The 14,561-nt window shown below is 36.8% G+C and overlaps 1 protein-coding gene and 1 non-coding gene across 3 annotated transcripts in view; one reads left to right on the top strand and one right to left on the bottom strand.

Annotated features, from left to right (window-relative positions):
• Positions 1-988: 988 nt before the first annotated feature.
• Positions 989-1,061, bottom strand: trnat-ugu (transfer RNA threonine (anticodon UGU)). The gene has a single exon. It is a non-coding gene; the product is annotated as a tRNA-Thr (tRNA).
• Positions 1,062-2,441: 1,380 nt separating this feature from the next.
• ccdc85cb (coiled-coil domain containing 85C, b) overlaps positions 2,442-14,561 on the top strand; it is a 66,564-nt gene continuing 54,444 nt past the window's right edge. For both annotated transcript variants that reach the window (XM_067417340.1, XM_067417339.1), the window contains exon 1: positions 2,442-3,643. In XM_067417340.1, the coding sequence (XP_067273441.1) occupies positions 2,944-3,643 (700 nt within the window). In that variant the 5' untranslated portion in view covers positions 2,442-2,943. The remainder of the gene's footprint in view (positions 3,644-14,561) is intronic.

Below are 14,561 nucleotides of genomic sequence, written 5' to 3'. Positions count from 1 at the left end.
TATCTATTAAAATACTGATATTCTGCTCTATAACTCCTCCCCGAACCTCCCGCTGCCCTGTATCTCACTCTCTCATTGGCTGTCGGTGTAGTTTTCGGTCAGAACGCAGTTCACGCAGGAGTTTCAATCGCCGACAGGTCCAGATATTTAGCATGCCAAAAATATCTCACGGGCGTCTGCGACTTATCGGTGATTCTCTCTGAACGCATCTTTGATCCACACTCTGTGATTGTCACTCGCGTGCACGAGCACCGATTTGCCGATGATCTCAAAATATCGGTGAGTCAAAATCGGGGCAAAAATCGGGCAGTGTGAACTAGGCTTTAGCTAAAGTTTCAGTGTCTTGGCAAAGGCTGTGAATACTTATGTACCTCTGAATTTTTTTATATTTTTTATATTTTTATTTTTTTTTATACGTTTGCAAAGATTTCAAACAAACTTCTTTCATGTTGTCATTATGAGGTAGCCTATTGTTTGTAGAATTGAGGAAAACAAATTCTCAAATTGATTCTCCCAAATTATTTATCTTTTAGGTTTTAAAAATAAAAATTACAACAGCAACAACAACAACTTTCTCTTTGTATTTTTATATCAATGTGGTATATCATGTTTAAATCATTGTTGATAAATGAGTTAGTTCAAAAGTAATCAAAAAGTTGTTTGCTTATATTACCTAAAATGTGTAATATCATAGACTACATTAGGCCTACTGACTATGCTTTTAGTGATGTAATTTGTAATCAGTAAAAGACTGCTATCAGCAAAATCCTAAAACATTTTTATCATTTTTCAATGGTCTCATTACACATAGGCTATAGCTACCACTTAGCCAAACAGATTAAACACAGTGAATTAAAAACATAAATGTTGGTTTATAAGTGTCCTTCTGATTTTATTATATTTTTGTATTATTTGAAATTGTAACACATTCTTAAAGTACAATAATCATATATTATAAATATTTCCAAAGAAAAAAAATCCACCATTCAGGCCCCAGCGAGGATCGAACTCGCGACCCCTGGTTTACAAGACCAGTGCTCTAACCACTGAGCTATGGAGCCAGCTGTGGCAACAGACGCAAAAAAACGTCTATTTGAACTTTATATTTTGTATGTGGTGTTATGCAAATTTGTAGAATGTCTTTTTTCTTTTTATCTCTTTCTTTAGCTGTGTTATGTACCGCACATATAACTTTACCACATTTGGCAATTTAACACCTTTTTATATAATAAACTAATTATTTGCGATTAATTATTAAGGTATTCGAGTAAAATAGTAAAAATAAGAAGGATAAATAGAAAGGATTTGGATGTATGTTACCAACCTACCAAAAGTACTTTTTATAATGGTTCGTCGATGTTTTCCATGATGTTTTCATCGCCCGTAAGCAGTACCCGGATGGAATTTTTTTTGCCACTAGAGGGCGAAATTTACCAACAAAATGACGACGTCGGGCTAGTTCTGCAGTAGAGGGCTATGATTTTTGTTGTCTAAACAGTTGGGGAGAATCAAAAGCGCTAGAACTTTCTGCACATTCTAACTATTGGTTTAAACAAACTAATGCCATGTTGAAATTGAAACATTATTAACATTGGCATTATCATTGAAGTGAATGCTAGATGTGCCAACCATAGATATCCATAATAAAGGCTTTTATTATGGATGTCTATGGTGCCAACACTAGGCCTAATAATAAATATAGTTAGGCCTACATTGTTGTGTTGGGAAGGAAAACATATTTTGAGAGAAATTAAAGATTGAGACTGGACCCAAATTTAATAGTATTCACTGAATACCTCTGAACACGTTTTTGTAAGGTATTGTCAGTATTTTGATTCCCCCTCAAATGTTTTATAAAAGAAAGATCTGATGTGAAATCTTTTTTTTTTTCTTTTTTTTTTGTGGTGTGTGTGTGATTGTAATGACATTATTCACTTGACAGATACATTTTATCCAAATCACATTTAAATATACATTTTTATCGGTTTGTGTTTTCGATTAGGCTACATTTTTCACTTTTACTTATATTTGACTTTCTTTGAATGCAATATGCATTCTATATGCATGAAATCTGTACATAATTTCCTGTAAAGGATCAATAAATTATCAATCAAGCAATATATCCCTAACAGCCATACATAGATCTCTTGCTTTACCAAATATGAATTGGTCTTTAAAATTTGTGGTTTGAAAAGTATTAGTGCGTGGTTATCGAGTATGTATATTTAGGTGGGAAATAATTTACAAATTCTAACAATTTAACCTTTCAAGCATATTAATTAAGAATTTTTAAAATATATTTTTCTTTTTATATAAATACGTTTCTTTACAGAGTAGTTGGGAATGTGGGCTCTGTCTCTTTAAGAGGGCAGATCCTGCTTTTTGCCTCTCATCTCTGAACCTGGTTAGATCCGCTCGGATCATTTCATACACCAGTTCAGAGAAAGAGCAGAACCCGAGACCCTCAACATCGACACACGTGAGGAGCTAAACCGCAAACCCGTTCTAATCTGATATTTGAAGCTTCCGATGAATTGTAACGTGAATGCAGGCATGCCTTTTTTTAAATGAAGGCTGTGTTTATGGGATTTATAATTTTTTAAAATATTGCTCTTGAAACCTCTGAGATCATTCGTTTCTAGAGGAATGTTTCCATGAGGAAAACCGTGTTTAATTTACAACGATGCTCGTGGATTTATATATCGTGCACATTTTAGGATATTCAAAAACATGCATGATTGCAAAGTTAGTGGTAAGTGAGGCGTTAAAGGTGATAGTTTAAAAAAATTGGGGTAGTCTACATGTGAATATTCAAAAAATTTAATACATGAATACTTAGTTTTTAATTCCTTTTAATACTGCGATTTTCTGGTGTGATTGAAACAGCATTATGTTCAACCTATGTTGAATACTTCAAATTAAGACTGTTCCTCTGTAAGAGTCATGATGGCAAAACATTGTTCTAGTGATGATCTGAGTAAGATCTCCGATGATGAACTGATCAGATGGAGCAAAGAGGACTTGATTAAGAGACTGAGAAAGGTTGACGGTGAGAAGATGAACCTGATGCTGGAACATGGGAACATGATGAAGGACATCAACCGCAGACTGCAGGTGCACCTCCATGAGATCCGTAATCTAAAGGATATCAACCAGAAACTGCAAGACGATAACCAGGAGCTCAGGGAACTCTGTTGCTTTCTCGATGATGATCGGCAGAAAGGTAAGAAGCTGTCTCGGGAATGGCAGAGGTTTGGCAGGTATACAGCGAGCTCCGTGTGGAAGGAGGTGAGCACCTATCAGCAGAAACTCAAGGAGCTGGAGGTTAACCAGGAAAACATTCTTCAGGAGAATGCAGAACTAAAGGAAATCATTCTCATGTTGGATGAAGATCGGAATGGAGCTGGATCAAGGAGTTCTATTGACAGCCAGTCCAGTCTAAACAACCTAAATGGAGGTTCCAGCACTGTCAGGGATGTCGGGGATGGAAGCAGTACCTCCAGCGGTGGAAGTGCTGGCAGCCCAGACCATCATCATAATAATATACACAAAACAGTAGAAACCAAGATTGGCACGATAAGACGATCGATGGATGATCTCTCCGCTCCACATCATCACAGGAGCATCCCAAATGGACTCAATGGTGAGTAAACATCTTTGCCAACGAAGAGTTTTGTGGCTTCTAGTGCATGTCTTTTAGATTTGAGACCATTCATTTATTAGTACTCTCTTTAAAAATGACACATGTAAGTCTTTGTCTTCCAAAAAACAAACCAAAAAAACTGATGATGACTCTTGCACTAGTGGGTGTTTACAATTTTATCTTCAATCCAATTCTGTCTAGAAAGAGAATGTCTCATTATTTAATAAAGAGCTGGAATGCTCACAATGCCACTGCACCACCATATTGGATTCCCACACATGCTACTATCTTAATAAGCGATAATCTGATTTAAATGTGTGAACTTTACCTAACCAGTCAGTGTTTATATGAAGTTGAAAAGTAGATTATTCCAGGGGTTTTCAAACTGGGGTCTGGGGAACCTCAGGGGTCCTCCAGAAGGTGCTAAGGGGTCCCCAGAAAATTTCAGAGAATTAAAAGACAAAGCAAAAAAGAGTCTACCGGAAAATCTAATGGTTTAATTTCTAATTGTTTATCTCCTTGTTTTGCCATACACATACTTTCAAGATTTGTATATGTTTGCTTCGTATCTTTCTAATGAGTTTTTCTCACTATAGTCCGCTTTGTTTTGCTCACATTTCTTAACATGGTATGTAAGCTGCTTACACAGATCTACATTATGAAAGTTGCTTAAACAAGTACATTTTCTTTGAAAATGTTTTTCTTCAGGTTAATACATATACAACATTAAGTATAGCCAATTTAAGTTTGGAAACAATGTGTTGTATTTATGTCACACTTATTAATTATCTAACAAATTAAAACAAACAAAAAACATATTCATACAAATGCATAGATATATTTTAAGAAGGGTGTCCCCCATAAAGGTTCCTCATATTTTGGGGTCCTTGACACGGTCTTTCATGAAGTTTGAAAACCCCTGGAGTAGTATGCCACATGCCTCTGATGTTTAATTGCAAGCAATACATCATGGTTCATGACTGTTTCATAAAGTAAAGTTTATTAGCTATTAAAAAAAAGTATTTGCTGTCAACTTCCGTTTCAATTGGAAATAAGTAAACCCAGGAGAGAAAACTTGTCACCTGTCAAGCCATTTCATGGGGGTTTAAACAGTATTGCTCACATATCTGAGGTTGGGGATCTATGAGGTTTTAAGATGCTCACTTAGAACAGTGGAATGGAAGGCTGCATTTCAAAGAGCGATTTAACTAATACTAGTATTATTGGCATCCATCGCTTAATGATGCTGTAAGTTATATGAAACCAGAGGAGCAAACTTGCAAAATAGATGGTAACACTTTACAATAAGGGTGCACTAATATGCATCAATTCATGCTTAATTAATGCACGGATGCACTAACCCATTTATTGATGATTACTGCATCCGCAATTAATGAACATTCAACATGATTAATAGATTAATTCATCATTCAATAGTTATTAGTTAAATGTGTCATAATGTATGAATTCCTTAATAACATATTATATTAATTAATAATGTAAATTAACGTGTTAATTACCACAACAGGTCAAAGCCATGCATTTCAACTTCCAGTTGTCTGCTTTAATTAATCATTAATGATTTATAAAGGTATCATTATGCTATGACTTTACTTGTTGGGGCACATGACTATTAATTAATTCAGAATTAATTCAAGACTCATAACCACAACTACATATTACTTAATAAGTTAGTTAATAGTCATGTGCTAATAGTCATTAATTAAGCAAGAATTAATACATTATTAATTAAAGTGTTACCAAATAGCTTGGGTGAACTAATGCCAATTATTATATTAATAGTATATACTTAAATGTTAACAGCCATAGATATCCATAATAAAGGCTAGATTTCTCGTGCGCGCTGTTGGCCAATGGAGGTCGATTAAGTCGTTTATCTAAATGAAAAGCTGCAATTTCAACGTGTTAAAGCATCCAGATTTGTAGCCATGTTAACAACGTTTGTAAGAAACCAAACCATTTGTAAATCCGTCAAGATTTCAGCGAGATAAGAGGTTTTATGTTCGTACAGATCACTCACCTTACATCAGGTTCCACAGAGCTCGACAGAAAGCTTGCCTGTGACAAGATGGCCGCCGGTGATGACGATGGTGACTCCGCCGTAAGACATCCAGCCTTTATTATGGATATCTTTGTTAACAGCAAACAAGCGTTTAGATCTTACTTACTGAAGATGTAGGTAATTACCCCTGTGGTAATTACTTAAATCACCTCTGATCAATAAAAAACAGTATGGCATGTGAGTGTGGCCTTGAGTTAAGGTCTCGTGTTAATTGCTTTTACAGTAGATCAGGTGTATGGATTTTGGATTTGCTGATGGTCTTTGTTTTCTCATGCTGTGGAAGGACTTACAAAAAGAAATCAATGCGATCGCCCTATTCAAGCCCTAAACACCCACATGAGCGGACTGTTTGATCGGTGTAATGAAATGGCATTTTAAGCCTGGCTTTATTTGCACTCCAACAGTGCCATGATTTCAGATGAAAGTATTGTGCTTTTGAAGTGACATCTAAAAATGCTTCCTGTTTTGTTGGCTAGCTTTTTACTTTGAGACGTTTAACATGAATGCCAATTGACAATGTTTAGAAAGCATGTAATATGTAAGCATAAAATAACTTGATGTCAAATAAGATGTTGGCTTCTGATACATTTAAAACATCAATGTTTGACAATGTATAATTTTCAGGTCTCACTTCTACCATGTTATACTTACGAAGCCTCTCACCCCAAACCAAAATTAATAAATTATATTTTGCTTAAACAAAATTAACCCCCAGTTTCACAGAGAAGGCCCAGCCTAGTCCTAGAATTGACTTGACTGAAAGTAACTTGAACTGAGATATCTAAAATATGCCATTGTTTTGTCTCAAGATTCACACAGTAATGTTTTTTAAAGACACAGTTTAAAAAAATTAAATAAAAAAAACTTAAATATCCAAAGGTGCACTTAGTAAATTTTAGCGGCATCTGCATGGCGGTAATGTTGCAAATTGCAACTGCCTACTGTTCACCCCTCCCTTTTAAAGCACATTGAGAAGCTATGGTGGCCGACACAGGACAAATATGTTGTCACCAGAGACAGCAGAGATGCTAGAGTTCTGTAGAGCAGCTTGTTCCTTTAGGGCTACTTTACTGTAAGGGGACCTGTATGTAGATAGAAATGGCTCATTCTAAATAAAAAAACATAACGGTTCATTATTTAAGGTCTTTATTCACCACTGAAAACATAGTTATGTATATTATATTGCATTTCTGTCAATAGATAAATAAATAAATACTAATGCATAAATACTACAGACTGCACCTTTAACTAAAGCCTAATCCTGGCTTAATCTAAGACCTGTCTGTGAAACCATTGAGATTTTTGTATTGTGACAATTAAGCGCATTTGCCACAATTTCCATAATGTGTAGCTAATAGTGTTGGCAAAAGTACCGACCACGATACCAAATCGGTACTGAAATGTTAAAAATGTGCCGCATTGAGCTCTTTTGATCTGTAATTGTAAACACCTCTGTGGTCAACCAGTGCACTGGTAGGGTGATAGACACCTGCATTACAACGCTCTGTGTCTGTGTAAGCGCTCTTTGAAAAGCGTCATTGATGTCTATTTACAACATGTTTGTGAAGCACTGATCACTGTAGCCAATCACAGACTTATTTGATGAGCGCGTGAGCACAATGACCAGTCAAAGGTGTTTACAATTACAGCGCTCAAAGAGTCACATTTTCAAAATTTCAGTACCGATTTTGTATCACAGTTGGTACTTATTAGGTACACCTGTGGCCATTAAGTAAACTGTAAACAACTTATTGCTTATTGTTTGGTATTATCCTGAACATTGTATAAGCATTTGTTGCACGTGAGAGGCTCTCTGGAGCATGTGTAAACTTCACATCCTTTGATTTTTGAGCCCTTCACATAAAAATCAGTCTACAGGCGATGCTTATTTCAAAATAAGATCTATTTGGACGGGAATACTTTTACAAGGGTAGATGGAAAAAAGCAATTTTACCACAAGACATCTGTAATTTTAATAGCCAATTCGCACAGGATAAGAAATCTCAGTAAAACTAGCAGAAGTGGGAGGGGTAACTCTAGTTATGCTCTGCCTTTTAAATAGTAAATGACAATATTTACCTACATATTTACAGCAGGTCTATTTGGACGGGATTAGTATTATCTGAGGTATTTTTACCTGACCTTTTTACAGAAGGTAAATGTTGCCGTAATCTTAATTGACATTGTCCGTAATGTTTACTGAGATGGCACTTTCAGACTGGACTAAAATCACTGAGAAGCTCTTGTAATAATTGCTTAACCCCACCTTTCCATGTTAAAATAATCCATAGACACCATAGGAAGTTGGGGATGGTATTTTTGTTAAAGTTTGTTACAAGCTATTCACACATTGCTCACAAGTTTGTAATGTCACAGCGCAAACATCTTTTATCATTTGAGGACAAATGCAGAATGATTCTAGACATTTCTTGACAGGTTTCATCAGATTCACCCATTTCCACCCTTATAAACTCTCCGTGGCTTTTGCACAACATGGTGGTCTACTTTGATCGTAAAGAGTCCTGTCACTATGCCATCTTGTCCGATCAATGAAATAAATTTTATCATGGTTAAACCCCTGGAGTCAGTGTGTGTGGCCTGGATTCAATGTGTGGTGCAGTGTCATTTAATATGATGGTCAGGTAGAGTGCATATATGTTCGGAGTGTGTATCTTGATACCACAGGGATTCCTCAGACACGCTAACATCCGTAGGAAGGTGATAAATGAGTGAAGTGGGACCTGTGGAGGTATTTGTCAGAGATATTGGCTAGTGTAAGGCAAATAGAGAGTGAATGGTTTGGAGAGCGTGCGTATGAGGTCCCCTGCTCTCTTTGCTCCTTAAGGGGTCTCATCAATCAGTTGAGCCGTTGGCTGTCCCAATGCACAGATGGTGCTGCGGTAATCTTCAGAGACAGGTTCATATTTCATTGCAGTGTTCGATCCCAAGCTGTGTTGCACAACTGCTCACAACTCTATGGTTTTAAAAGTTGAAGCCTACACACACACACACACACACACACACACACACACACACACACACACACACACACACACACACACACACACACACACACACACACACACACACACACACACACACACACACACACACACACACACACACAGACAGACAGAGACAGACAGACAGACAGGAAGTAGTGCTACATTACTAGCATATTCTAACAATAGTTTCTGTGGGCCACATTTTTGAAATGATTTTGATTGCAATTTAGATTTTGAAAGTAAATCATGATCCTGTGAATCCTGTGAATCATTGTCCAACAAGTGCCCCCGCATAATTGTCATGCATTTAAAGCATGTTAATGGATTTAATCATCATCAATCTCTCACCCCGATCTACAACCTGGATTTGTTTTTAATGGTGTGCTCAGGTTTTAAAGGGTTAGTTCAACCAAAAATGAAAGTTCTGTCATTAATTGCTCACCCTCATGTCATTCTAAACCTGTAAGACCTTTGTTCATCTTCAGAACACAAATGAAGATATTTTTGATGAAATCCAAGAGCCCTCAGAATAATTTCTTTATTCAACAATTCCGTTCTGGCCTGTGCCAGTCTCCTACACTGTTTACGTTGTAAATACAGTGCAGCTCCTGGGAATGCATTGTGGTGCTTACGTGAACAACATCGGCAGCCGTAGATCTCAAGAGCGCTGTACTATTCACAACGGAAACTGCGTTGGCTTGGCACAGACTGGCACAGGCTAGACTGAAATTGTTGAATATTAATTATTTTGTTTGTTTTTGCACACAAAAAGTATTCTTGTTGCTTCATAAAATTAAGGTTGAACTACTGCAGTCACATGGACTAGTTTAACAACCTTTCTGAACCTTGAAAGTGTTATTAAATTGATGTCTATGGAGGGGTCAGAGAGCTCAGATATCATTCAAATAATAATTTGTGTTCCGAAGATGAACGAAGGTCTTATGGGTTTGGAATGACATTAGGGTGGGTAATATATGACATAATTTTCCTTTTTGGGTGAACTATCCCTTTAATTCTAAAATGCATGGTGAGATTTCAAGTCATGGTTTCCCATTGGAATTTCAACCCAATTTATTTTATAATTTTTTCAATGGCAGTTTTTCAATTATTAATAAACCAATACAGGCATTCTCTAGCTGTAAAACAGTGCCTGATTGGTCTCTCAACACTGTCCCTACCCACCCCACCATCCCCCGAGATCCAGTTTCCATTGGCTGGAAGTCAATTACGCGCCATCTTGGAAAACAGTCTCGACTAGTCGAGCGACAAACGCTGTGCTTAGTGAGCTGGTCGATAGGAATTAAGTTTGTGAAATCTAATTACATGGACATTTTTATTTTTATTTATTTATTTTTTCTGTTGCGTTCAGTGCTTTCTTCCAGAAACAACGGACCATATGAGACTCCAAGTCACAGTTCATCACTTAGCACAGCGTTCTTTGCTTGACTAGTCAAGACTGTTTTCCAAGATGGCGCCTGACCGTAAACGCGTAATGCACTGTCTTCATAAAGTATCTTCTTATTAAACTGTTTGTTCACTTACAAAGTTCTCAATGCTTTGGTTTGCATGTAGGGACCCTCATTATGCTACCGTGTTAGTGTGAGGCTATTTTGAGCCTTGTTAGTGGCATTAACTAGCGATTTAATTTCACTTATCCTTTGCCAAATAGACAAGTGGTATAAGCTAAACTGTTATTAGAGATAAAACTCTTTACATTCGATTTTCATGAAAACACATCCCAGAGAACGATCTACTCGGTAACCATCTGTTAATTACCCCTAGGGTCATTTCTCACCAAAGTTGTCCTTTAATATGTGAGCCAATTTATAAACACCTCACTGTATAGCCAAGCTTCTAAGCCAGAGGTCTTCAACCCTGCTCCTGAGACCCATTGTCCTGCAAAGTTTATTTCCAACCTGTGTATTTTCATCAAGTGATCCTGAAGATCTTGATTTCGCCTGTCTTTAATTAGAGTTGGAGATAAGCTTTGCCCAGAACAGTGGATCCCCAGGAGCAGGGTTCTAAACTTTAAAATCACATATTTTGTGTTGGTTAAGCAAGTGGTTGTTAAAGGGCCATGAAACCCCCTGTTTAAGCAGCAGTCAGTTCTCACCACAGTTTAGAAAAGGGCTACAGAAAGTGGGAGTGGTTCAGCTGCAGAGCAGGGAGACACCGCAACGGCTTCTGATTCAGACAGTTTTATTTTGCTCTCATTAAAAGCATAAAATCTTCCCACAAATGCACACAGCAAATTGCTTTTACACAATATACACATGGGGGCGTTTACATGCACGTTCTTAAGCCGATTATGCCTAATAAGACAACAATGAACATGGTCATATAAATGCGGTAACCCGTTTTCTTTTATCGGAGTAAGGTCATAAACGGCATAAACTGGTTGGAACAGGTAGTTTTTTTGCCTCTTACCCCGATTCTGCGCAGCATGTAAACGCATTAAACTACTTTCTGTCGGCTTATTGAAGTGCGCATGTGCGATAGGTGACAAAAACGCAAACTTAGCATTTTGCTTGAAAAAAGATCATATATCACAAACGCAAACTCTTTTAAGAACCATTTGATCAAAATTGTAAAGATGTGTTCTCTTTTCTCGTGCAGCAGAAGAAGAAGAGGTTCAGTCAAAACGCTGCATAACCGCTGCAAGAGGGATAATATGAGCCGTAAATCTCCCGCTGACACGGCGCACGCTCTATTTAACATCACAACTGACGTAACATTTGAAAGAGTCAGATATACGGACATTATTATTTTTGACGTCACTACAAGGACATAACTCGGTTTATTAATAAAGTCATGTAAACGCGGTTTACTTGCGTTGTCAGTTTACTGGTTTGCATGTAAATGCACCCATTGTTCTGTAAGCTCACTGTAAATTACACAAATACATACATATTCTGTGACAGCTATAATTTAATGCACAAATAAAAGCACAGCCATTCAAATTGATCTGCTTCAAAAAATATATGAACACGCTGTTGCAACTTTGATAACTTTTGAGCCTTATTTTGCAGCATTTTTATAAGCTGTTTGATTGGTTAAAGTGCCATAAAGATCGGTTACACTCACAGTATGGATGACTTACTCTTGTGTCAAAAACTCAAGACATATTGAAGATAACTTAAACTCTGACAAAGTCCATAAATGCATCTCTCCCATAATCTACACTCACTGTTCGAAGCGCCTGTCATAGGAAATCAACGCGTGATGAATAATTTGCAAGGTGATTACTAGTGTTGTAGTCTTGGTCACGAGACCGGTCTTAAAGGCCCACTGAAGTGCCTTGAAACGCGCCGCATTATTCAATGTGTTGACGTAATTTCCCCTGAAATGGCTTCAGCTGTTAGCAGCTCCTCCCTTTTTTTGAAACAGCCAATAGCGTTTCGTTAATATACACTTTGACTAGAGCGCAAGAGCGGACCTTCTCTGTTTGGTAAAGCCAGTTTCCTCTAACTCTGTTCACCATCATAATCTCCTCCATATCGCTTTGAAATAAGTAGATGTAGGGGGCGGGCTTTAGATTCTAGAGTGCATTTTGATTGGACAGAAGATTTGACGAGAAAGTGAAGTCTGCGATGATGTCACCAAAATCTGAGATTCGTCTTAACAGAAATAGGAGACTGTAAATTTTGAATGCTTATATCTCCTAAATGCAAATGTTGTCATACTTTTGGAACATACCAGCTTATTCATAACTTTAAGGCTAACACAGTCATACTAAAAGCTAAAAAACTTAAATTTTGATTTCAGTAGACCTTTAAGACCATTTTAAGGTCTTGGTCTTGTCTCGGCCTCGACTGCATGTCTTCTCTTGGTCTCAAACTTGGACTCTAGATTTCATTTCAAGACCACAACTGCAAGGACATCCAAATTTGCTGGTGCATTGTCTGATTTAACATAATTATTGTAATTTGATGTAGAGCTTACTGCTTAAAATGCAATCAATAACTTCTTTGTAATGTGATTTATTTTGTTACTGTGCTGCCAGGTTCAAAATAAATGCAGCATTGTCTCAAAAATGCCCCAAATTAATATTAATACCCCAAAAATTCTGAGATTTTGTTTTTTATATAAAATAGAAGATAATTAAACAATATCACAAAGGCATGATTTCAAATAATTTTGATTTATGCAAACATTCAATAAACAAGAAGTTAATATTAAATAACATTTCATCATTAAATGAATCAGCTGCTTTAAACAAAAATCGATTGAATAAATGATTCTGTGACTGCTAAATAAGGTTCATGTTTTAATGTTGAAATTAATCTGAATATTATTTATGTAGGTGTAATTGTACCAATTCAGATGCAACTTCTGTGCCATGAATTTTATTGTCAGTGATTTGATTGGTAACAGAGCTATAGTGTGTAACTATTCAGTTTTTCATTAAATATAAGACATTTCTCAGACATTTCAATGGATCTTTTAGATTAATTTAAGGACTGCTGGTCTTGTCCTGGCCTTGACTTGGTCTCGCCTTTGTCTCAACCCCCTAAAAAAGTCTTGGTCTTGTCTTGGTCTCGGCACATGCAGGTCTTGGTCTCAACTTTGTCTCGGTTTAGATGGTCTTTACTACAACACTAATAAATACAACTAAACGTCACATCCTGTGACGCTGGCACAAAGACTAATTTAAACCTGGAAGTGGAAAATGGCGCAACAAGTTTTGACATTAACTAGTTTTCTCCTACATTCAAAACTAAAGGATGGTAACATTGACTTCTGTGATGTTCAAAACACATAACTCTCTTATAATCTTAAAATTTTAGCCAAACACAATTGGAGTTATATTAAAAGAAATATCCTGGCTCTTCCAAGCGTTATAATGGGAGTGAATGGTACCCTATTTTTTTAAGCCCAAAAAGCACATCAATCCATCATAAAAGTAATTCATCCAGCTCTAGGGAGTTATAAAATAAAAGCCTGCTGAATTGAAGCAATGCGTTTTTGTAAGAAAAATATCCATATTTATAACTTTATGAACTATAATTGCTGGCTTCCAGTAAAGGCCGTACGTGAGTCTAGTTCAGGTGAAAGAGTGATCTCTGACCTCAGAAGGCCTTTATTAACTCTCTGGTGCCATATGGATTACTTTTATGATGGACAGATACACTTGTTTAGCATAAAAAATGGTACCATTCACTCCCATTATACAACTTGGAAGACAATATAACTTTGACTGTATTCTTCTAAAACATTGTTAACATGTTTGATTTGAAATTTGCCTTTGGCTGAGCTTGTTAAGCCTGTACAATCTTTTTTTACTCATGTTGCTTGTTGCCTTGTGATAGCTCATGAGGGATGTTTCGTCTTATGTCAGCGGGCAGTCAAATCACTGAAGCCAGTTTAAGAATGAGGGCAGTGACCCAATGAGGGTTTAAGTGAACCTGTGAAACTAGCTCAGCCAGTTCTTCACAACTTATCATTTGCTAAGCTCGCAGATTGCATATTAGTGTGGTGACGCTGTACAACATTCACGAAATTTCAGTCTGTAAACTTCAATCAAATGGTGACCAGAGTATTTGCATCTTTCTTTTCTTTTTCTTTTTTGTTTCTTTTGTACAGGGTTCCTGGAGGGCCTAATTTTTGCAAAATGTAGCTTTAAAGAGATAGTTCACCCCAAAAGATAAAAATTAGCCCTTGATTTTCTAACCCTCAAGTCATCCTAGGTGTATGAAATTATAACGGCTGTGAATGGCTGTTTCTGTTTTGAAGTCCATAAAAAGGTGTTTTCCAGACAGGTGTGTTCAAGCTAAACCCTGCAGGAAGGTGGACCTCTAGGAGCAGGGTTGGACATTCTAAAGTATAATAT

The sequence above is a fragment of the Pseudorasbora parva genome, chromosome 15 (genome assembly GCF_024679245.1).
Source record: "Pseudorasbora parva isolate DD20220531a chromosome 15, ASM2467924v1, whole genome shotgun sequence".
Lineage (NCBI taxonomy): Eukaryota > Metazoa > Chordata > Actinopteri > Cypriniformes > Gobionidae > Pseudorasbora > Pseudorasbora parva.
Note: the sequence above shows the minus strand (reverse complement) of the source record. Positions and strands in the feature narration are given on the sequence as shown.